The sequence below is a fragment of the Pristiophorus japonicus genome, chromosome 11 (assembly GCF_044704955.1).
Source record: "Pristiophorus japonicus isolate sPriJap1 chromosome 11, sPriJap1.hap1, whole genome shotgun sequence".
NCBI classification, from domain to species: domain Eukaryota; kingdom Metazoa; phylum Chordata; class Chondrichthyes; family Pristiophoridae; genus Pristiophorus; species Pristiophorus japonicus.
In genome coordinates this window covers 77740591-77764629 of record NC_091987.1, presented here as the reverse complement: position 1 = coordinate 77764629, position 24039 = coordinate 77740591, and the positions used below count along the sequence as shown (strand labels likewise).

General features: G+C 43.6%; 1 protein-coding gene and 1 long non-coding RNA gene across 3 annotated transcripts in view; one reads left to right on the top strand and one right to left on the bottom strand.

Moving 5' to 3' along the window:
* The window catches only part of LOC139276102 (prolactin receptor-like), a 92081-nt gene extending 72000 nt beyond the window's left edge, over nucleotides 1–20081 (top strand). The window contains exons 7-8 of the mRNA XM_070893588.1: nucleotides 1567–1636; nucleotides 19108–20081. Coding sequence (XP_070749689.1) covers nucleotides 1567–1636; nucleotides 19108–20016 — 979 coding nt within the window. The 3' untranslated portion in view covers nucleotides 20017–20081. The remainder of the gene's footprint in view (nucleotides 1–1566; nucleotides 1637–19107) is intronic.
* On the bottom strand, nucleotides 689–23575 carry LOC139276103 (uncharacterized). Of its 2 annotated transcripts, none has more exons than XR_011595811.1 (3): nucleotides 23420–23575; nucleotides 6273–6431; nucleotides 689–2539 (listed from the first exon to the last, which is right to left on the bottom strand). It is a non-coding gene; the product is annotated as an uncharacterized lncRNA (long non-coding RNA). The 2 variants fall into 2 exon arrangements; XR_011595812.1 differs by lacking the exon at nucleotides 23420–23575 and adding an exon at nucleotides 20705–21012.
* Between the last annotated feature and the right edge of the window lie 464 nt (nucleotides 23576–24039).

The window sequence follows — 24039 nt, the reverse complement described above, 5'->3', positions numbered from 1 at the left end:
GCCGCTGTGTCACGGGAAATTGATCTGAATGACCCTGTGTATGTGCTAAACTATGGACATGGTCCCAAGTGGGTGTTTGTAGTCAAACTAGTCAATGGACAAATTTGCAGAAAGCACCTGGACCAAACGAGGCTGCGGTTCACAGACTGCCCTGAACAACCCACAGCAGACACCACCTTTTTCGAGCCCACGACACACAGCCAAAGGATTAACGACACCACCCCAGACCAGGAAATCGAACCCATCACGAGCAACAGCCCAGCAAGGCCAGACTCACCCAGCAGCCTTGCAGGGCCAACAACACGCCAGTCCAGCGAGGGCACAGCCAACACACCAGTACAGACATTTGTACTGAGGCAGTCCACCAGGGAAAGAAAGGCTCCTGACCGCCTCACCTTGTAAATAGTTTTCACTTTGACTTTGGGGGGGAGTGATGTGTATCTGTAAAGCATGCACTCCCATGTTCCGCCACCAGAGAGCGTATCCCCTGAAGTCTCAAGGGATCCCAGCATCCCTTGGGAGCACTGTAGAAAAGCTGGCCCCTAAGGCCTGTTCCTCACTCTGGAGTGTGTTAACAAAGAGTGAGGTCACTGTTACTTTAACCTCCCTGTATGCAGTCTCATGTGTTAGGAACACAACAAAAATGTTATCAGTTTAATGGGCAAAAATAATATTTATTCATTATACATAAGGGAGTGAAAATATAGGAATAAAGATGAGGCGATATTAAAAGTTAGAGCACTCGTGAGTGGCACAGGAGTGAAGGGATGCACGTTTGATCCTGCACTCCATTGAGCTCCTGATTTTGTACTGTTTTGAGGAGGCATTGAGCCGAAGCAAATCTTTCACCACAGAGTGGCCAGAGCAATCAAATGAATTTGGAGCTTATCACTCAACTACTTTCACAACAGTCCACAGGTGGCTAAGAGTTGCATCCATGCTGGTCTAGCAGCAGTTTATGTAAAAGGTGCATGGCACAGAAGAAAGCAGAAGGGGAGAAAAACGTGGGGGAAAATTAGAGGGCAGTGTTCTCTCACAGAAATGAGGAAAAAGTCATTGGATTCATCCTGCATTTGTGACCCTATTTCAGAACCTGCACTGACCATTTTCATCTCCCCTTCCTATTATGTTAAATGCACACTGTCAGGAATTTTAAGACACAAGTGGGGGTGAAATTGGTCTTCAGCGATAGCGCAAAACAGTGATAGGGAATCTGCAGCCTGTTTTACAACCACCCGATTTTCTTTCCATTGACTTAAATGGAAATGAAAATCAAGAGAGATGTGTAATGGGCGGCTGAATCATTATCGCTCATTTTACACGAACACCCAAAATTACCCCCAGTGGTTTTATGCAAAAGTGGTTGAAAGTGTTTGTGCTGTGGAGGAAGAAGTCCATACATCACTTTTTCACAATCACTTTTATCAGTGACATGATGATGCATTTCAAATTGATTATGCCACCTCGCCAAGATTCTTAAAAAAAATGAAAAGGCCAAACTTTATTTTATGAAGTCAGTATGCCTTTAATGGCAAACTCATCTTTCACTTTTTTTATTTTTTATAGAATTAAAAGTTTCATGCTTCCTCCCATTCCGAAACCCAAGATCAATGGAATTGACTCATGTCTCCTGAAGGTAAAATTGCCTGTAGGATGTCTGAATGGTGTCTCGGACAATAAAAGAGTTACAGCAAAAATTGACAAATTATTCAGGTTCAGAGGCTGGGGCACATCTATTCCAGTGTGCAGAATTTATATATTACATAGCATTAAAAAGAATTTACAGCATAGAAACAGGCCATTTGGCCCATCTGGAGTATGCGAGTGTTTATGCTCCACACGAGCCTCTTCCCACCCTATCTCATCGAACCCTATCTGCATATCCTTCTATTCCTTTCTCCCTCATGTGTTTATCTAGCTTCCCCTTAAATGCATCTATGCTTCTTGCCTCAACCACTACCTGTGGTCGCACCTTCCAGGTTCTCACCACTCTCTGGGTAAAGTTTCTCCTGAATGCTTTATTGAGCATATATGATGGGTTCAAATGAAGAACTGGGTGGAAGCAAGGCATAGTGTTGGGTCTTTCCTTCCTTCTCCATATGCTCTGCTTTCTGTCTCCCCCAAATGGAGTTAAGAATTCACAATTCCTGTTATCAATAATTTGAGCAAAACAATTTTATATTCAGTTGACATTTTCAATAAAATCATCAACAAGAGCAATTCCATCCTTATGAATGCCAACCTGCATCCTAGCTTTCCAAATGCAGTACGTTCGACCACTAACATTTTTCTCCATTAAAATATATCTTTCAGTTTTCCTTTTATCTCTCGTAGGGCTGGATTTTCGGGTTTGGGTTTTTTTTTGGCCAAAAACAGTCGCGATACGTGAAAATTACCGTTTTCACTGCACTACCGATTTTAGGCCGAACTTTTGGCCTTTGGGGTCTGTGTTCGAAGAGAGGCATTCCACGATTATTCACGGTGCAAAACGTGAATTTTGGCAACTTTAGTGCGGGGTCGTTTGCGCTGCGAGAGAGGCCTTGGGAGAAGGGAGAAAAAATTCAAATAAACATTCCAAAGACATTACAAGATCCTTAACTAACTAATCGCTGCAAAAATAAAAACTTTAACTTACCTTTTTTGCAGGTTTTTGTACTTACCGCTGCTGGCAGGGCTGTACCGACAGGTTGTACCGTCGCTGTTCTGAGTACGGTGTATGGGTCGGGAGTGTACCGAAACTCGGACAATAACACAATCCAAGTCGTTACACGTCCGTCACACCTCTCCCTGTCTGTACGTCCCATCGCCGACACAAACAAGGAGCCGAGGATCCTGGGTTTTCACCATGGAGGCTCAAAACGTGGTGAAAACCCGGTCACAAACCCCTCGAAAATCCAGCCCAATGTTTCTCAATGCTTCAGCAGCACCAGTCTTGTGCATAAATGTTTCTGCTCTACAAGACATAGTCCAGAATAATTGGCCTGTGATTTTTCTTGAATCAATCTCTTGTATAACAGCAGACCAGTGCTGCTGAAACAAAAAGGCCACCGTTGGTAAAGCTGGGTGAGTGGGTGACTGGAGGTGCCTGTGGTTCCAGTCCCAGCGGTATTATAAAAACTCATTGAAAGTGTTCAAAGTGTTTGAGGGTGCATTTACTTTGCTACGCAGAATTGTGTTTACATGGTTGACTCTTAATGCCCTGAGAGCAACTGAGAATGGGCAATAAATGCTGTTTTGCTGGTGTCACCCAAGAACATTTTTTTTTAATTGCTTGACTCATTCCCTGCTGGAACATTAACTGTCCTGTCCAGGAAAGACCTTGGCACATGCCTGAACAGCATGCACAGAGTTCCCTCCCAACAGTTAGAAATGTAGGGGGGAAAATTCAACTTTGGCGAGGGAGCAAAATGGGTGCTAGGAAATCACCCACCCATTGTACACTCCGCCATATTTCCCTTTCCATTCAGCCCCTGCCAAAGTTCAATTGTACCTCCATACATGTTTGGACAGCAGTCAGGGTCAATTACCTCTCCAAGGAGTCTTACACTGCTTCGCTCCAGAATCAGTCCTTAACTCCAAATTTATACCACAAGTTCTGTGTTGGTGCGAAAAGGGAATGGATTTGTACCATAATTCTAAGCGTAGTGTAAATGCACCCAAAGAGATTAGCTGTGAATTTCCACGGTGTTTTCAGTGGTTTTTCTTCAAAATCAGGGCATTTAGTTGGACAGCAAAATGGGGAGCAAGTAATTCCCACTGGTTTTATGCGCAATAATCGGTCCCCCCAGATTTCCGAATGTGATTTGGCCATTCCTATTTTTACCCACTGTTTCCAACCAGTGCATTAGCACATATTATAAGGAGGGCAGCTCAGAATTTCCTGGTTTTATGCTCACAATGCGCTAGGGATGTCAGAATAAGAAATACAAGCCACAGTTGTTGCCAAGATCAGCCGAGGCAGTGTATCGTATTCTGAATTGAGCACATAGTTTTGGTAGTTAATACTACGGCTTCGAACGACTTTCCATAGCTTTTTTTAGGCATAAGAACATAAGAATTAGGAACAGGAGTAGGCCATCTAGCCCCTCGAGCCTGCTCCGCCACTCAACAAGATCATGGCTGATCTGGCCGTGGACTCAGCTGCACTTACCCGTCCGCTCCCCATAACCTTTAATTCCCTTATTGGTTAAAAATCTATCTATCTGTGATTTGAATATATTCAATGAGCTAGCCTCAACTGCTTCCTTGGGCAGAGAATTCCACAGATTCACAACCCTCTGGGAGAAGAAATTCCTTCTCAACTTGGTTTTAAATTGGCTCCCCCGTATTTTGAGGCTGTGCCCCCTAGTTCTAGTCTCCCCTACCAGTGGAAACAACCTCTCTGCCTCTATCTTGTCTATCCCTTTCATTATTTTAAATGTTTCTATAAGATCACCCCTCATCGTTCTGAACTCCAACGAGTAAAGACCCAGTCTACTCAATCTATCAACATAAGGTAACCCCCTCATCTCCGGAATCAGCCTCGTGAATCGTCTCTGTACCCCCTCCAAAGCTAGTATATCCTTCCTTAAGTAAGGTGACCAAAACTGCACACAGTACTCCAGGTGCGGCCTCACCAATACCCTATACAGTTGCAGCAGGACCTCCCTGCTTTTGTACTCCATCCCTCGCGCAATGAAGGCCAACATTCCATTCGCCTTCCTGATTACCTGCTGCACCTGCAAACTAACTTTTTGGGATTCATGCACAAGGACCCCCAGGTCCCTCTGCACCACAGCATGTTGTAATTTCTCCCCATTCAAATAATATTCCCTTTTACTGTTTTTTTTTCCAAGGTGGATGACCTCACATTTTCCGACATTGTATTCCATCTGCCAAACCTTAGCCCATTCGCTTTCCCTATCTAAATCTCTTTGCAGCCTCTCTGTGTCCTCTACACAACCCGCTTTCCCACTAATCTTTGTGTCATCTGCAAATTTTGTTACACTACAATCTCTCCCCTCTTCCAGGTCATCTATGTATATTGTAAACAGTTGTGGTCCCAGCACCGATCCCTGTGGCACACCACTAACCACTGATTTCCAACCCAAAAAGGACCCATTTATCCCGACTCTCTGCTTTCTGTTAGCCAGCCAATTCTCTATCCATGCTAATACATTTCCTCTGACTCCGCGTACCTTTATCTTCTGCAGTAACCTTTTGTGTGGCACCTTATCGAATGCCTTTTGGAAATCTAAATACACCACATCCATCGGTACACCTCTATCCACCATGCTCGTTATATCCTCAAAGAATTCCAGTACATTAGTTAAACATGATTTCCCCTTCATTCTGCCTGCAGAGCCATGGATTTCTTTCTGGCAGTGTGAGGTCACACCCCGCCCCCACCCCATGCATACAATAAAAGCCATGCTGCCACAAGAAATGTGATAGAGCAGACCATTGGCTTCCACTGCCTGAACTGGCTGGAAGAGCCCTGCAGTACTCAGCACCTTGAGGGCAAAACCCTTGCCACCAGCTATATGGCAACCAGCTGAGGAGGAGGAGAAGGAGGAAGGGAGATGGCAACCGAGACAACCCCTTTGTGGCAGGGCTGTCCGTGAAGAACTTATTCAAGTGCCATATCAGTAACTGCAATCCCAATTCGCCATTCACCAACTGTCTGCACCGTACCTTCCCTCTGTCACTGATCACTGATTGGCCGCAATACGAAAATAAAAACCTCCACAAAATAAACATTCCAAACCAAATTTATAAATGAAATCAACCCATATTGCATACAAATGCAAACTAAACACCCTTGTGCATTCCCTTAGTGCCTGCCCTCCGTGTGTCTTTGCCTGCCCTAGTGCTCCTACGCAGTGCTACCCCAAAGGCTGCAGCGTGGTTGGTGGAACTTTCAGTGGCGATGACTGCAGATGGCCATGCAGGCTGACCTCGAGCAGCTCTGGGCCTAGAAGACCTGGCTGCGAACTGCATCATCTCGACATGGCGGTAGCAACCTGGGCTGGTAACAGGCAACAGCAAGGGTACTGGTGGAGCGGCAGTGGTGGGAGGATAAATGCTGCCATCCTGAGAGGACAGATAGTTTGTGCTCCAGGGAGCCACTGCCGTTCCCCGGGGCAGTGCCTCAGCAATCCTAGTAAGCTGTTGGAGGACAGATTGAGTCCCCTGCAGCAGAACCCGTGTGCAACTTCACCCTCTGGTGAGCTGGCAACTGTGCTATCCTTGCCCCTGCTCTGGCCACAGGACACTCATGCCCAGTGTCTCACCATGTGCAGATCGTGTGTCTCTACGATCCTTTAAATGACGTGCAGTGTCAGTATCTGAACTGGTGCCCGTGACTGTTACATCAAGTGAAGGTGTCCCTTCATCTTCACTTTCTTCGTCCTCTTCTGCCACTGCCTGGGCAGGTTACAGTTCTTGGGTATCTGAAAGGAGAAAGGCACAAGGGTAAGGTTGTGGTACGGGGAGGGGGGAAAGTAAAAGGTGCAAGCTTACGTCATCAGCAGCTTGTAAATCAGAAGAGCTTGTGGGATGAGGAGAAAGTGAAGGAGGATTAGATATGAGGATACCATCATCTTTGATGGATTCAGCCTCGCTGCTGGCCATGGCCTCAGCAATGGCCATCTCAATAACGGCCAGCACTGTCTGTTATGGGGTTTAGGAGATGCAGGTGCGCCTGTTCCCCCCCGGTTAGCTCCTGTTGCTTTCTGCAAGAGAGCGAGAGGTATATCAGTGAGTTTGGTGAAATCTATTTAGGTGATGTGGCTGCCATAATTAAATAGATGGCAGTGTATGCAAGCAGGAGTGACAGTAGCCTACAAAAGGCCCAGAGTCGGTGAGGCGTCGGAGAGTCCAGGAGAAGCGGGAGTTCCGGGGTCGGAGTGGCAGCGGCCTACAAAAGGCCCAGAGTCGATGAGGCCTACAAGAGGCCCAGAGTCGGTGAGGCGTCGGAGAGTCCAGGAGAGGTGGGAGTTCTGGGGTCAGAGCGACAGCGGCCTACAAAAGGCCCAGAGTCAGTGAGGTGTCGGAGAGTCGAGGAGAGGCGGGAGTTCCGGGGTCGGAGTGGCAGAGGCCTACAAAAGGCCCAGAGTCTGTGAGGTGTCGGAGAGTCGAGGAGAGGCGGGAGTTCCGGGGTCGGAGTGGCAGAGGCCTACAAAAGGCCCAGAGTCCGTGAGGCCTACAAAAGGCCCAGAGTCGATGAGGCCTACAAAAGGCCCAGAGTCGATGAGGCCTACAAAAGGCCCAGAGTTGATGAGGCCTACAAAAGGCCCAGAGTCGATGAGGCCTACAAAAGGCCCAGCTGGTGCAGCTGCAGCGGGGAGACAAAAAAGAAGTCGAAAGAAATTGAAAGGTGACGTCACAGTCAAGAGGGTAAGTGATTGGCAAGTAGTTTTTCTTTTTCTTTTTTTTTCTTTATCAGTAAGTAACCTTTAGCATTGTTGCCAAATTAAGTTAATCTAAGGGTTAAGACATGGCAGGAGAGCTCGGACACGTGTTATGCTCCTCCTGTACTATATGGGAAGTCAGGGACGCTTCCGGTGTCCTTGACGACTACGTGGGCGGGAAGTGTATCTACCTCCAGCTCCTGACGGACCGCATTGCAGCACTGGAGCTGCGGGTGGATTCACTCTGGAGCATCCACGATGCTGAGAATGATGTGAATAGCACATTTAGCGAGTTGCTCTTGCCACAGGAAAAGGGTACACAGTACAAACTGGACGGTCTGCACCTGGGCAGGACCGGAACCAATGTCCTAGGGGGAGTGTTTGCTAGTGCTGTTTGGGAGGAGTTAAACTAATGTGGCAGGTGGATGGGAACCTATGCAGGGAGACAGAGGGAAGTAGAGCAGGGGCAGAAGCAAAAGATAGAAAGAAGAAAAGTAAAAGTGAAGGGCAGAGAAACCCAAGGCAAAAAAAAAGGGCCACTTTGCAGCAAAATTCTAAAGGGTTAAAGTGTGTTAAAAAAGACAAGCCTGAAGGCTCTGTGCCTCAATGCAAGAAGTATTCAGAATAAGGTGGACGAATTAACTGCGCAGATAGCAGTTAACGGATACGATGTGATTGGCATCACGGAAACATGGCTCCAGGGTGACCAAGGCTGGGAACCCAACATCCAAGGGTATTCAGCATTTAGGAAGGATAGATAGAAAGGAAAAGGAGGCGGGGTGGTGTTGCTGGTTAAAGAGGAAATTAATGCAATTGTAAGGAAGGACATTAGCCTGGATGATGTGGAATCGGTATGGGTGGAGCTACGGAATACCAAAGGGCAGAAAACGCTAGTGGGAGTTGTGTACAGGCCACTGAACAGTAGTAGTGAGGTTGGGGACAGCATCAAACAAGAAATAAGGGATGGGTGCAATAAAGGTACAGCAGTAATCATTGGTGACTTTAATCTACATATTGATTGGGCTAACCTAACTGGTAGCAATGCAGTGGAGGAGAATTTCCTGGAGTGTATTAGGGATGGTTTTCTAGACCAATATGTCGAGGAACCAACCAGCGAGCTGGCCATCCTAGATTGGGTGATGTGTAATGAGAAAGGACTAATTAGCAATCTTGTTGTGCGAGGCCCCTTGGGGAAGAGTGACCATAATATGGTAGAATTCTTTATTAAGATGGAGAGTGACAAAGTTAATTCAGAAACTAGGGTCCTGAACTTAAGAAAAGGTAACTTTGACGATATGAGGCGTGAATTGACTCGATTAGACTGGCAAATGATACTTAAAGGGTTGACGGTGGATAGGCAATGGCAAACCTTTAAAGATCACATGGATGAACTTCAACAATTGTACATCCCTGTCTGGAGTAAAAATAAAACGATGAAGGTGGCTTAACAATGGCTAACAAGGGAAATTAAGGATAGTGTTAAATCCAAGGAAGAGGCATACAAATTAGCCAGAAAAAGCAGCAAACCGGAGGACTGGGAGAAAGTTAGAATTCAGCAGAGAAGGACAAAGGGTTTAATTAAGAGGGGGAAAATAGAGTACGAGAGGAAGCTTGCCGGAAATGTAAAAGCTGACTGCAAAAGCTTTTATAGATATGTGAAGAGAAAAAGATTAGTGAAGACAAACGTAGGTCCCTTGCAGTCGGATTCGGGTGAATTTGTAATGGGGAACAAAGAAATGGCAGACCAATTGAACAAGTACTTCAGTTCTGTCTTCACAAAGGAAGACACAAATAACCTTCCGGATGTACTAGGGGACCGAAGGTCGAGTGAGAAGGAGGAAGTGAAGGATATCCTTATTAGGCGGGAAATTGTGTTCGGGAAATTGATGGGATTGAAGGCCGATAAATCCCCAAGGCCTGATAGTCGACATCCCAGAGTACTTAAGGAAGTGGTCCTAGAAATAGTGAATGCATTGGTGATAATTTTCCAGCAGTCTATCGACTCTGGATCAGTTCCTATGGACTGGAGGGTTGCTAATGTAACACCACTTTTTTAAAAAAGGAGAGAGAAAACAGGTAATTAGCCTGACATCAGTAGTGGGGAAAATGTTGGAATCAATCATTAAGGATGAAATAGCAGCGCATTTGGAAAGCAGTGATAGGATTGGTCCAAGTCAGCATGGATTTATGAAAGGGAAATCATGCTTGACAAATCTTTTGGAATTTTTTGAGGATGTAACCAGTAGAATGGACAAGGGAGAACCAGTGGATGTGGTGTATTTGGACTTTCAAAAGGGTTTTGATCAGGTTCCACACAAGAGATTGGTGTGCAAAATCAAAGCACATGGTATTTGGGGTAATGTACTGACGTGGATAGAGAACTAGTTGGCAGATAGAAAGCAGAGAGTCGGGATAAACGGGTCCTTTTTAGAAAGACAGGAAGTGACTAGTGGAGTGCCGCAGGGCTCAGTGCTGGTACCCCAGCTCTTTACAATATACATTAATGATTTAGATGAAGGAATTGACTGTAATATCTCCAAGTTTGCAGATGACACTAAACTGGGTGGCAGTGTGAACTGTGAGGAGGACGCTAAGAGGCTGCAGGGTGACTTGGACAGGTTAGGTGAGTGGGCAAATGCATGGCAGATGCAGTATAATGTGGATAAATGTGAGGTTATCAACTTTGGATGCAAAAACACGAAGGCAGAATATTATCTGAATGGCGGAAGATTAGGAAAAGGGGAGGTGCAACGAGACCTGGGGGTCATGGTTCATCAGTCACTGAAAGTGGGCATGCGGGTACAGCAGGCAGTGAAGAAGGCAAATGGTATGTTGGCCTTCATAGCTAGGGGATTTGAATACAGGAGCAAGGAGGTCTTACTGCAGTTGTACAGGGCCTTAGTGAGGCCTCACCTGGAATATTGTGTTCAGTTTTGGTCTCCTAATCTGAGGAAGGACGTTCTTGCTATTGAGGGAGTGCAGCGAAGGTTCACCAGACTGATTCCAGGGATGGCTGGACTGTCATATGAGGAGAGACTGGATCAACTGGGCCCTTATTCACTGGAGTTTAGGGGATCTCATAGAAACGTATAAGATTCTAACGGGACTGGACAGGTTAGATGTGGGAAGAATGTTCCCGATGTTGGGGAAGTCCAGAACCAGGGGCCATAGTCTTAGGATAAGGGGTAGGCCATTTAGGACTGAGATGAGGAGAAACTTCTTCACTCGGAGAGTTGTTAACCTGTGGAATTCCCTACCGCAGAGAGTTGTTGATGCCAGTTCATTGGATATATTCAAGAGGGAGTTAGATATGGCCCTTATGGCTAAGGGGATCAAGGGGTATGGAGAGAAAGCAGGAAAGGGGTACTGAGGGAATGATCAGCCATGATCTTATTGAATGGCGGTGCAGGCTCGAAGGGCCGAATGGCCTACTCCTGCACCTATTTTCAATGTTTCTATGTTTCATCATTCCATCCTCGGTGACACACCCCAAGTAGTGCAGTGCGTGTTACAATACACCTCTCATGTTGCAAAACAAGTTGAACAACTTTTGTCCACTTTGAGAAGTGGCAACACAAGGGGCAGGGCATTCACAAGCAATGCACAAAAAGAGCCTGCTCATTCATGTGCTCAGTGTTTTTTAAAAGCCAGGAATTTAATTTTGGAATATTGCTGCCTCCAGGTGTGAATTGCTGTCAATCTATGAGCCCTGATTAATTCTACATAGGCCAACTATGTGGTTTCTACTTTAGTGGCTGAAGAGCACATGGGCTGATGGCCAACATATGCACAATCTGGGTATTTTGCACAAGTTACCTTCCAGAGATGTCCAACCCTTTGGAGCTAGGAGCCGGATACATTTGTCAAACCAGTGAGCGGGCCACATATGATTGTGCAATAGTCCACTACACACTAAAATTCAGCCCAATATACAATAAATCATAGCCCCACCCTATGTATGTAAAAGCAAGGCTGCCCCTCCTTAACCTTGCCCCTTCTTCCCTTTGAATTGTGATGCTCCTCCTGTGTTAGATCCTTTTGTGTCATGTTTTGCTGTTTAAACCCCGGGGTTTGGGGGCGGAAGGGGTCGGGGGTGGGGGGGGCGGGAGGCGGTGGAGAGTGGGGTGGTTAATTCACTTTAGAAGTAAAATGGCTGAAAAGTTAAGACAAAAATGAAACCTGAAATTCTCGGTTGCTTTAAGTTTGACATGCCACATGGTCTCATTTGTTAACCATTAACAGATTCCCTCCTCCCCCATGCAGTGTGTTACAATCCCTTCAATGGCATTGGTTGAAATCAGAGCTTTTCAGGCAGAATTTGCCGATGTTAAAAATACTTTTGCTGTAGAGATATTGGTCCTTCAGAATATTGAGATAATTAACGATCATTTGGACACCATGCAATCCTGAGTTCTGAATGACGCGCACCTTGACAAATAGTGTAGGTGAGAATGTTTTAGTTCATCAAAATTGGCAGGATTGGAGGATTGATTTAGTCGATAGGTCAGCCTGCAATTTCCTGAAAACTTGCACCAAAACAGCGGCATAAATGTGGCATAAAGCTGATTTTAAGCGCAAAAGTTCAACGAAATTTGCACATAAGTGTCTTGCTACCCATCTTTACACTACACCTGAATTTCCTTTACCTTTTCCACTGATTCAGTGAAACTTCCTCCAAAACCTTGCACTGCTCATTAACATAGCCCCGCCTCTATGCCAACAGAGACCGTGAGTTTCCTGCATTTCAGTCATTTCTGAATGGGTGTAAATTTACACTTACAATTTTAGGCACTGGAAGACCCGAAGTCATATTTCTGGTGTTTTATTGCACTTTTTAAAGCATTTTTTTTTCCTTATTGAGATCGACATTGAATTTTCAGTATCTTTGGATGCATTTTATGGCATCAGAATGAGTTACATTAAAAATTGAAAAGCTTCCATGATTGCATTTTCTTATACATGTTGTGCCTAATGTGTATAAAGGATGGTTTGGTGGCTTCAAACCTTTAACTTTCATACATAAAAGAAGGAATATGGTGCAAGTTCCATACTGTCCTCATTTATGTTGTTTTCGCCATTTTTAAATGTATGCTAATGAGATTCTCAGAAAATTTTGATGCAAATTGTCAATGCAAGATTGGTGTAAATTTTGACGTAAATTTTAGCATAACTTGCCAGTTACGCCGTTTAAGGAAGTTCCAGGCTGCTGTTTCTTGAAGTTTGACTGACAAATCGATAACTTTGTACCATTTCTTAGTGGTATAGTGCTCTCAAAGGTTTCTTCCCAAACATTACAATTGTCCAATTTTTGTCTTCAACTCAATTTTTATTGTAAATCAATATCTGCTAAAATTAACTATTCATACCCCACAATGTAAGATTTATTGAGAAACAATGTGGACTGGGTCATAGCTCCCTCTGCTGGTTAAGAGACAATCTCTGGCCAAATCTTTATTATGACCATGTCTCACGTACAGATTTTGATATTTCTCTAAAAACAGACTACCTGTGAGCGAAGCAATATAATTGATGGAAACATCTTTCGTTTATTTGTAGAATAACAGAAATGTTTACAATAACAATTTGAATCAAGACCCTCCTTTTGGCAGCTGTAACAAAATCTTTTTTTTTGTGGAGTTCAAGAGCAGTGGTGGAGATGAAAGTCCTGAACTAATGTAAGAAACAGCTGATGGTGTGGTGGTGGGACAATAAGGTATTTCTGGATGGAAAAGTTAAGGTGGGCCAGATGGCCAGATCTATTGTCTTCATTTTTTGGTTCCTCTGTGCACAATATAGAACACAAAGAACAAACCTATCAAAATGCAGTTTTCTCTTATACTCTTGCTGCAGAATCACTCCCAAGTTGCTTTCCACAGCATAAACAAACTTTAATTGGTGTGCCTTATATAACATAACTGTTTCTGACTGTAAAACATGTTCAGCTCCAAGCACACCACTCTCTGGATGGTTCAACAGTTTAGTCTCTTAATTGACAGTTAAGGTTGGTGTGTTTTTCTCCATCATTCCCTCCAGTTTTCTCCTTTCGTCCCTCCTCACCTGTAGACGATAACTTGTGCTGAGAGCCCGCATTTCCAGTGGGAGCCTATCTCGATGTGAATGCTGGTTGCAGATAGGGCTACAACACTATGCAGGCAAGGCTTTCCACTGGGAGTGTGACTGGTGAAGCAACACTATAGTTTCATGGGAGGTGAAGACTGCCATTGTTTTAATTTGAATAAAATGCATTCACATGCACTCACCCCAACTGAAGTGGGACTTTCCAATACTTGGCTATAGATCCAAACACTTGGACAGGGAATTTCCAAGGATTAGTCATGTGTACAACATGAGTTTGCGTAATCTTGACCCATCCACCTCCACGGAGGTGTGTGGGGGACCTGACCCATCCACCTCCATGGCACGAACCTGGTATTGCAGTACTTCCAGGAACGGTGCAGTGGCTCTAGGCCTTTTGGCTAAGAGCATTGGCGCAGAGTGATCCTTGAATGGGCCCAAGGTGACCTCTGGCGTTTGTGATTTGACAAAGAATTGGAACGATTGGCTACGAATTTCAAAAAAAAAATATATATATTTTAAAAACACCCATTTTTCAAAATTAAAACACTTATATATGTACCTGCTATATGTCAGTTTTCTAAATGTTGTGCTCTTTTTAAATAATGATTTTTCTAATCCTGAACAAATATGCCTTCACTATTTAAGACTATTTCTTCCATGGCATTTCTTTGGACATCTCTTTGGTTTAATTTACAACACAGAATCATAGAATCATAGAAATTTACAGCACTGAAGGAGGCCATTTTGGCTCATCATGTCCACGCCGGCCGATAAAGAACTATCCAGCCTAATCTCATTTCAAGCTCTTGGTCCATAGTCTTGTAGGTTATGGCACTTCAAGTGCACATCCCAGTACTTTTTAAAAGTGGTGAGGGTTTCTGGCTGTACCACCCGTCCATACACCCACCACCCTCCGTGTGAAAAAAATTCCCCTCAAATCCCCTCTAAACCTGCTACCAATTACTTTAAATCTATGCCCCCTGGTTGTTGACCACTCTACTAAGGGAAATAGGTCTTCCTATTCACTCTATCTAGGCCCCTCATCATTTTATACACCTCAATAGGTCTCCCCTCAGCCTCCTCTGTTCCAAAGAATGCAACCCCAGCCTTTCCAATCTGTCCTCATTGCTAAAATTCTCCAGCCCAGGCAACATCCTCGTAAATCTCCTCTGTATCCTCTCTAGTGCAATGACATCTTTCTTGTAATGTGGTGACCAGAATTGCATGCAGTAATCTAGCTGTGGCCTAACTAATGTTTTGTACAGTTCAAGCATAACCTCCCTGCTCTTGCATTCTATGCCTCAGCTAATAAAGGCAAGTACTCCGTATGCCTTCTTAACCACCTTATCTACCTGGCCTGCTACCTTCAGGGATCTGTGGACATGCACTCCAAGGTCCCTTTGTCCCTCTACACTTCTCAGTGTCCTACCATTTAATGGGTCTTCCCTTGCCTTGTTAGCCCTCCCCAAATGCATTATCTCACATTTCTCCGGATTGAATTCCATTTGCCACTGTTCTATCCACCTGACCAGTTCATTGATATTTTCTTGCAGTCTGCAGCTTTCTTCTTCATTATCAACCACACAGCCAATTTTTGTATCATCTGCAAACTTCTTAATCATACCCCCTACATTTAAGTCTCATCATCATCATCATAGGCAGTCCCTCGGAGTCGAGGAAGATTTGCTTCCACTCTTAACATGAGTTCTTAGGTGGCTGTACAGTCCAATACGAGAACCACAATCTCTGTCACAGATGGGACAGATAGTCATTGAGGGAAGGGGTGGATGGGATTGGTTTGCCGCGCGCTCTTTCCGCTGCCTGCGTTTGATTTCTGCACGCTCTCGGCGATGAGACTTGAGGTGCTCAGCGCCCTCCCGGATGCGATTCCTCCACTTAGAGCGATCTTTGGCCAAGATCTCCCAGGTGTCAGTGGGGATGTTGCACTTTATCAGGGAGGCTTTGAGGGTGTCCTTGTAACATTTCCACTGCCCACCTTTGGCTCATTTGCTGTGATGGAGTTCCGAGTACAGCGCTTGCTTTGGGAGTCTCGTGTCTGGCATACGAATTATGTGGCCTGCCGCATCAGAGCTGATCAAGTGTGGTCAGTACTTCGATGCTGGGGATGTTGGCCTGGGCGAGGACGTTAATGTTTGTGCGCCTGTCCTCCCAGGGGATTTGTAGGATCTTGTGGAGACATCGTTGGTGGTATTTCTCCAGTGACTTGAGGTGTCTGCTGTACATGGTCCATGTTTCTGAGCCAAACAGGAGGGCTAAACTCCAGGAATTTAAGTCTAAATCATTGATGTATACCACAAAAAGCAAGGGACCTAGTGCTGAGCCCTGCAGAACCCTACTGGAAACAGCCTCCCAGTCACAAAAACACCCATCAACCGTTACCCTTTGCTTCCTGCCTCTGAGCTAATTTTGGATCCAACTTGCCACTTTGCCTTGGATCCCATGGGCTTTTACTTTTGTGACCAATCTGTTTAAGCTTTGCTAATATCCATATACACTACATCAAATGCACCACCCTCATCGACTGTCCTGGTTACCTCCTCAAAAAATTCAATCAAGTTAGTCAGACACAACCTTCCCTTAACAAATCCATGCTGCCTGTCCTTGATTAATCTATGTCTTTCCAAATGAAGATTTATTCTGTCCCTCAGGATTTTTTCCAATAATTTTCCCAACACTGAGGTTAGGCTGACTGGCCTGTAATTACTCGGTCTATCCCTTTCTCCCTTTTTAGACAAAGTTACAGCATTAGCAGTCCTCCAGTCCTTTGGCACCGCACTTGTAGCCAGAGAGGATTGGAAAATGAAGGTCAGAGCCTCTGCTATTTCTGCTTTTGCTTCTCTTAACAGCCTGGAATACATTTCATCTGGGCTTGGAACTTTATACACTTTCAAAGCTGCTAACCCTCTTAATACTTCCTCTCTCACTATGTTTATTTCATCTAATATTTCACACTCCTCCTCCCTGATTGCAATGTCTGCATCGCCCCTCTCTTTTGTGAAAACAGACGCAAAGTATTCATTAAGAACCATATCCACTTCCTCTGCCTTCACACACAGATTACCTTTAAGGTCTCTAATAGGCCCTACTCTTTCTTTAGTTATCCTCTTGCTCCTAATGTATTTATAAACCATCTTTGGGTTTTCCTTGATTTTATTTGCCAACATTGTTTTCTGCTCTCCCTTTGCTTTCCTAATTTCCTTTTTAATTTCACCCCTGCACTTTCTATACTCCTCTAGGGTTTCTGCAGTATTGAGCCCTCGATATCCCTTTATTTCCTTCCCTTTATTTCTTTATCCTACCCAGTATGCCCCTTTACATCCAGGTGGGTCTAGATTTGTTAGTCCCATCCTTTTTCTTTAAGGGAACATACTTGCTTTGAACCCTCAGGATCTCCTCCTTGAATCCCACTGCTCTGTCACTGATTTACCTTCCAGTCGCTGTTTCCAGTCCACCTTGGCTAAATCACATCTCAGCTTAGTCAAATGGGCTTTCCCCAATTGAGAACTTTCATTCCTGCTCAGTCTTTGTCCTTTTCCATAACTATCCTAAATCTAACTGAGTTATCATCACTAGCACCAACATGCTTTCCCACTGATACCCCTTCCAGCTACCCAGCTTCATTCCATTAAACTAAGTCCAGAACCACCCCCTCACTTGTTGGGCTTGCTATGTACTGGGTATAAAAGTTCTCCTGAATGCATTTTAGGAATTCTGCATCCTCTATACCTTTCACACTACTTCTACCCCGGTTGATATTAAGGTAGTTGAAATCCCCTACTAATACTGCCCTATAGTTTTTGCATTCTCAGAAATGTGCTTACATATTTGCTTTTATATTTCCCTCTGACTGTTTGGGGGTCTATAGTACACTCCCAGGAGTGTGATTTCCCCTTTTTTTGTTCTGCAATTCAACCCATATGGTCTCATTTCATGATCCGTCCATCATATCATCCTTCATCACAGCCGTAATTGTTTCTTTAATTAATACTGCGACCCCCTCCCCCCCTTTTTTATCTCCCTCTCTATCCAGTCTGAAAGCCCTGTAACCAGGCATGTTGAGTTGCCATACCTGCTCTTCTTCCAGCCATGTCTCAGTAATAGCTATATTATTGTACTCCTAAGTGTCTATCTGTGCTCTCAGCTCATCTGTCTTATTCCCTATACTCCTTGCATTGAAGAATATATAATTTAGCACTGCCACACTTCCTTGTTGTCTATTTTCTCTCTGTTTCCTCCACCTTCCAAATTTACTTTCTAATTTTCTGCTTTCCAATTTCAGCTTTGCTTCTCTCCCTTCTGAATCTACTCTCAGGTTCCCATCGCCCTCCCCAACAGCACTAGCAATCCCCGCCCCCCCGCCGCGAGCGTATTGGTCCCGGCTCTGTTGAGGTGTAACCCATCCGGTTTGTACAGGTCCCACCTCCCCAAGAAACGGTCCCAATGCCTCAGGAATCTGAAGTCCTTCATCCTGCACCATTTCTCCAGCCACGTATTCATCTGCTCTATCCTCTTATTTCTGTACTCACTAGCACATGGCACTGGGAGTAATCCGGAGATTACTACCTTTGAGGTCCTGCTTTTTAATCTTTCTCCTAGCTCCTAAAACCTGCCTGCAGGACCTCATCCCTCTTTCTACCTATGTCATTGGTACCGATAAGGACTACGATCTCTGGCTGTTCACCCTCCCTCTCAGAATGTCCTGCAACCACTCAGTGACATCCTTGACCCTGGCACCAAATGGCAGCATAACCATTCTGGAGTCACGTCTGCGGCCACAGAAACGCCTGTCTGTTCCCCTAACTATCGAATCCACTACCATTATTGCTCTTCCACTCTTCTTCCTCCCCGTCTGTGCAGCTGAGCCACCCGTGGTGCCATGGACTTGGCTCTGGCTGCACTCCCCAGAGCAAGCATCGGCCACCACCATTACTCAGAATAGAAGACTGGTTGGAGAGCGAGATGCACTCAGGGGACTCCCACACTACCTGCCTGTTCCTGCTTTTCTGTCCGGCAGTCACCCATTCCCTCTCTGCCTGCACACTCTTAAGCTGCGGGGAGACTACCTTCTGAAACATGCTATTCACAAAGTTCTCAGCCTCGCGGATGCACTGCAGTGACCCCAGATGCTGCTCAAGCTCCGAAACACGGATTTCAAGTTGCCAACAAGGGGCAAATATATAGAAAAATTATTCACATACTTCTATTATTGTTCATTGAATTCATAAGGAAGGAAACTGGTACAAGGGAGACCAGTGCCTGTGGTGTGACTGACATCCAAATGAAAATGAATTTGGCTCCAAAGATTCCCAGTCCAGCACAATACGTTTAAAAAATATTTGATGGACCTTTCCTTTGTTTGGGAAGGGAGAAGAGACAAAACAGACATTTTTTCATAATGGTTACATGTAATATAATTTACATCATGAGGTTGTTTCTAAACAAATTAAAAAAGGTTTGCCAATCACTTTTTCAAGAAGATAGAACCAATTTATGCAGGATATGAGAAAGCAACCACCCTTGTATGTAATATATAAAATAATCCTTCAACCTGTTTAAAAACACACTTTAACATTTCTTTCATTTGTAGTTATTGTAATTAGGCCTTTAAATATTACAGAAAGGAAGAGTCGATGAAATCAACTCGTTGCTAAATTCATTTCATGGCTACACACCACCTCATTACAATGAGGATTCTTGTGAAGATTTTATTGAAGGTAGCACAGATGAAGTGCTTGCATCCAACTACAAAACAGCAAAGGAGTTTCTGGAAGATAGAGGGGGTGCTAGATGTGATATGCAAACCAATACATCTGATGCAGAGAACGCCATCTTCAGCCACCTTCCTATTATTTGTGATGATTATTTAGCTAATCACAATGGTGGACTACTTAATAAAATAGATTCTGAGCTAGGCCAGCACCTAGTGATTCCTCCCAAAAAACACAGCAATAGTGTAGTTCTGAAAAACAATGCACAGAATACATCTGTAGAAGATGGGATCTGTGAGACTCTGGATCAAAATGTGACAACTAGTCAGACAGCTAACATGGATTTCTACACAATTGTAACTGGAAGTGATATGCAGCTGTCTTTGTGCAGACGATTTCAGGGAAGCACTTTGCCTTCACAGAATGAGGATTCTAAAGCCCATTCACAACCTGTCACCTTTTGCACAACTCTGGATGTTGATGAGGCTACCGGCTATAGTGAAGCAGTACTGTGCGCTACTAAAGATGCAATTGACCCTCAAGTTTCTGTCCAGCACTGTTTGGATGAAGAGATCACTAACAATGGTTCACCGCCCATGGATGCAAATTCCTTGAAGTCACTTGAAGCAAGAGACATTGAAGACAAGTCATTTGACTGTTCTGATTACAAGGTTGTGGATTTCACAAATACTCACCAAAGTATGATCCTGAAGTCAAAATCCCAGCAGATTCCTCCTGCTGCTAAATTGGATGGTGACCTGTATTCTTCACAACTTGTGACATTATACACAGGAGATTGCATGACTTGTAACAAATAGCCCAGGACCCCAATACCACATTGGTTTTCATTTTATCTTACCTACACGTGACTTTGAGAAATTTTCACAATGGAACGAGGTTCCAAAGAATGCTGTGGTAAATGGGTCTGTCCACACAAATTTGTTAGTACTTCAATTAAAGCTTTTCAGTTGGATAAAGAATACCATTTTCACACAATGAAATTAAGCTAAAAGAATCACGCTTTCTAAACCTCACCATGCTTCCAAAATTGAACCATGTCCTGAGATTTGTCCTCAGTTCCTAAGATTCAATACTGATTCAGCAATATGTCCCAGAATTGCAAGTGGTAAGGAGATGGTCACTCCAATTATAAGGTCATTTTGAATGTTAAAAAAGTAAATAATATAGCAGTATACATAATGCAGAAAAACTTAAGGACAAAACCATTGTACAGACTTAACATGATATATTTCTCTGCTCCACCTAGTTTCCCCTGGCCCTGACCTGACTGTTCAGATAAACCACGTTAAAAACATGTGGGCTGCTCATGTTCCACAGGATTACTGCATCATTTAATTTACTGAGGATAAAGTGAATAAACAGCAGATGATGCCTTGGTCTAGGGAGATATTACATCTTTCAAATAATGCCTTATAGATAATAATTAACCCAGTTTAATCAACAATTTTGAGTCTAAAAATAGAGTGACTAGGACAGTAATCTTACCTCATGATGTTCCAATGCCGCAGTTGGATGATCTTGATAGAAAAATTTGGATGTCTCTAGACTATTGGGAAAATATTTTCTCTGCTGAAATATATAGGATCAGATCATTTTGAATTGTTTTCCTCTTATTTTACCCCTCCTCTCCTAAAAGTCATATCTTATGCTGGGATAAGGTTGGCAGATGTTGACAGCTGTTAATATTGCCCAATCATTGTTTGCAATTATTACAATTTTAAATAGTCAGAGGATATCTAAACAGCAATATGTATATTTGTCACTGTACACTTTATCTTTATGACTATCCTTCATACAGATGGTCTTGCAATATGGTTGTTTTCTTCAGTATGGCTAAAGAAATACAGTATGATCTCAGGGTACTGAATTCAGCTATCAAAAAGTGCCTTGTGCTGTTCAGCATCTAAAATTCCCTATTGATGCTGAAGACAATAAAGATAAATTAGAGAAATCTTCGAATTGTTGTAATTCACTCTCCCTCCAAAAAGCAGGATTAAACACCTTACTTAATGAGTTCCAATATTTCTAATCTAGGCAACCTGCAGACCCAAAGCACTATTGAGCAATGTACCAAAGTGATTTGTCTGAGCAGAAGTTGGGACGGTTTTGAATGACTTTGTCTTGGATTAATTTTATTCTTCTAATAAAATACTGTGCAGTAATATTTACATGACTCACCTGATACTCACCTGTGTGAACCTGAACTACTGTCTAACCTCTAAGTTAAATTAGTGTTAATAAAGTTATCAAAGAAATGGCTATAGTAAAATAATAATTGTGTGCAAACATTTGATACAAGTCTATATCCTCTTGGAAAACATATCATCTTGTACTTTATTAATATGTAGAGAATACACATTAATAAGTACAAGAAGATATATTTTACACTGACTTAACACTAACTAGAAAATAGCAGACTCAATGTTAATGTTTATTTAGATTGCCAAGTCAGATTTTATGATACTGGTTTTACTCAACATCAATACTAAGAACTGATGGATTGAAATAGGTATTTAAGCCAATTTTGAGGCCAAATCTCAAACTTAAATAAGGCCCCATTTTCCTATATTACTAAACATTCACAGAGTGTTTTGAGCAATTTCACTCTCGGGGGTTATGAAATGAGATATAGCTGGGCTCCTCATAGTCCGTTGAATGACCTGAGAGCCCGCAAACTGTTTATACTTCCCACTCTATTTTTATTGTTCTCGCTAATATGAAGGCTGCCAATGATTTAGCTGAGACCAGAATATGTGACATCCCTAACTATTGACACAACTGCTTGGAAGGTTAGCAACCTGAACCATTGGGAGGCCATTGGGATTATTTAGTAATTGAATTCAGCTTTTAAAGGACCATTATTCAGATCTCTTCCAAATTTTAAAATTAACTTGTGTGGACCCTGACACACAGAAAGTCCAACAGTATGTCTTCAATCAAAGCTCTAAGAAATCCAATAAGATAGCATTTCTGTTTCCCCAGTATGAAGTGCACACTTTCTCCCCGTAAGAAGACTCAGTTGAGAGAGCTTAGGTGCATGTTGGAAAGAGCCACAGCTTGGGAACACCCCCAAGTGTGCATAGGAATACTGCATACTTCAATTTAACCAGCTAAAATCACGCAGACTATCAGCACAGAGAACTGGTAAACTTCCACTGCTTGCTCAGTCAAAATCTCCCTACCTGTTTGGGCATTTGCTTGCAATTTCCAATTCTATTCTGTCAGATCCTAGTTATGAGCCAGACTGGCTGGGTGATCATCAAAAATGTCCTGAAGTATAACAAATCTGTCTAATTCAGGTGTTCAAGCACCAAGTCTGCCACGGAGGTCATTTTAGTTCTAATCTGCCACCTTGGAGTCACCACAATCCTGAAGAGACCCCACTTGCTTGCCCTCCCTGCCCCACACACACATCAAGGACACCTAGTTGGTCATTTTAAACCAAAATTGAGACCGATTTACTTTTAGACTCTCAAAAACTGACACTTCCCCCACCCCATCCCAGCCAACAAAAGTTGAATGTCTCCTTGTACCCCAGCAATAAAATATTTCAATATTAAATTAAAATATTTCAATTCATTCATCATTATTCAATTCTATCTGTGCTTTGTGATACAAATGATCAGTGATCTTCAAAGATTTAATGAGTAATCCCTATTTAGCTTGGGAGCAGGACCAAGGTTTGAAAACTTAAAAATGCACAAGATGTTAGTAAATATACTATAGAGACAAGCTTAGAACTAAAATGAGAGTTATAGACGTGGAGTCTTGTGCTTATAAATTTATTAGAGGAAACTATACTCACTGACATAAGAACATAAGAACATAAGATGACACACACGGGGATGTTACAATTGCTGAGCTCAGTAGTAGGGTGACCAACCCTGTCTTCTTAATTTCGCATTACAATAATCTTGCTCAGCTGGAAGCCCATTACATCAGAGCTCTTTCATGACTTTTACCCTTGGTTTACATTAGGAATCACTAGCTCTGCATTCTAAAAGCTTACAGTCTCGTGGTACTATGGGGTGAAAAGCTACACAAGATATAACATAAGGGGGTCGAAATTGTCCCTCTCCTTAAAGCCTGTTGCCACTGCAAGTCGGCGGCCATGCTGCGGAATGGACTTTTCGTGGAATGGCCGCTGCTAGCCCAATTGCTCTCCCAAGGTTTCAGGCGGTGCCCATATCCCCCGCCTACCGCTTCGCTACTGCCGATCCATCGTAAGCGCATCATCACCGTGCACCATGTTTTTTTTTTGTCGGCTGACTGCCATGTCGGCCCGACAAATATGCCCTCGGGTTTGGCCAGGCCACTGGCCTGGCCGAAACCCTCTCTAGTGGCCCAGTGGCCCGAAGTTTAAAAATCGCGAAGGCTCTCCCCTTTAAGTGAAGAGGAGAGTCGTGATGACGTGGCGCCGTGATGACGTTTCCGCCCTCGGGTGTTGTCACTGCCCCCATTATGATCGAGTTCTGCATGCATGGAAAAAAAAAACCAACAAAGAGCCAAATGTCACGCAAGAGTCGACCTGAACTGCAGCTGCAGTAAAAACCATCAAACCATTTCGGACAGGGAGCAATTTCTACCCGAAACTGTCATGTCCCCTTACATGTACAAAAAAGGTAAATACAAAGTGGTCAAACAGATGGATGTATCTATTCGAATTTCAGAACTACTGAAGAAATCAGAATCGATCTTATATGATGACAGTTAGTACCAGTCTTTCAAAGGGCCTTGGAGATTTGGGAGGTCTTGTTGACCTTCTCCAGATACTGCCTGCTTTACCAAATTTCTGAAGGAACTGCATTTACCCACAACAT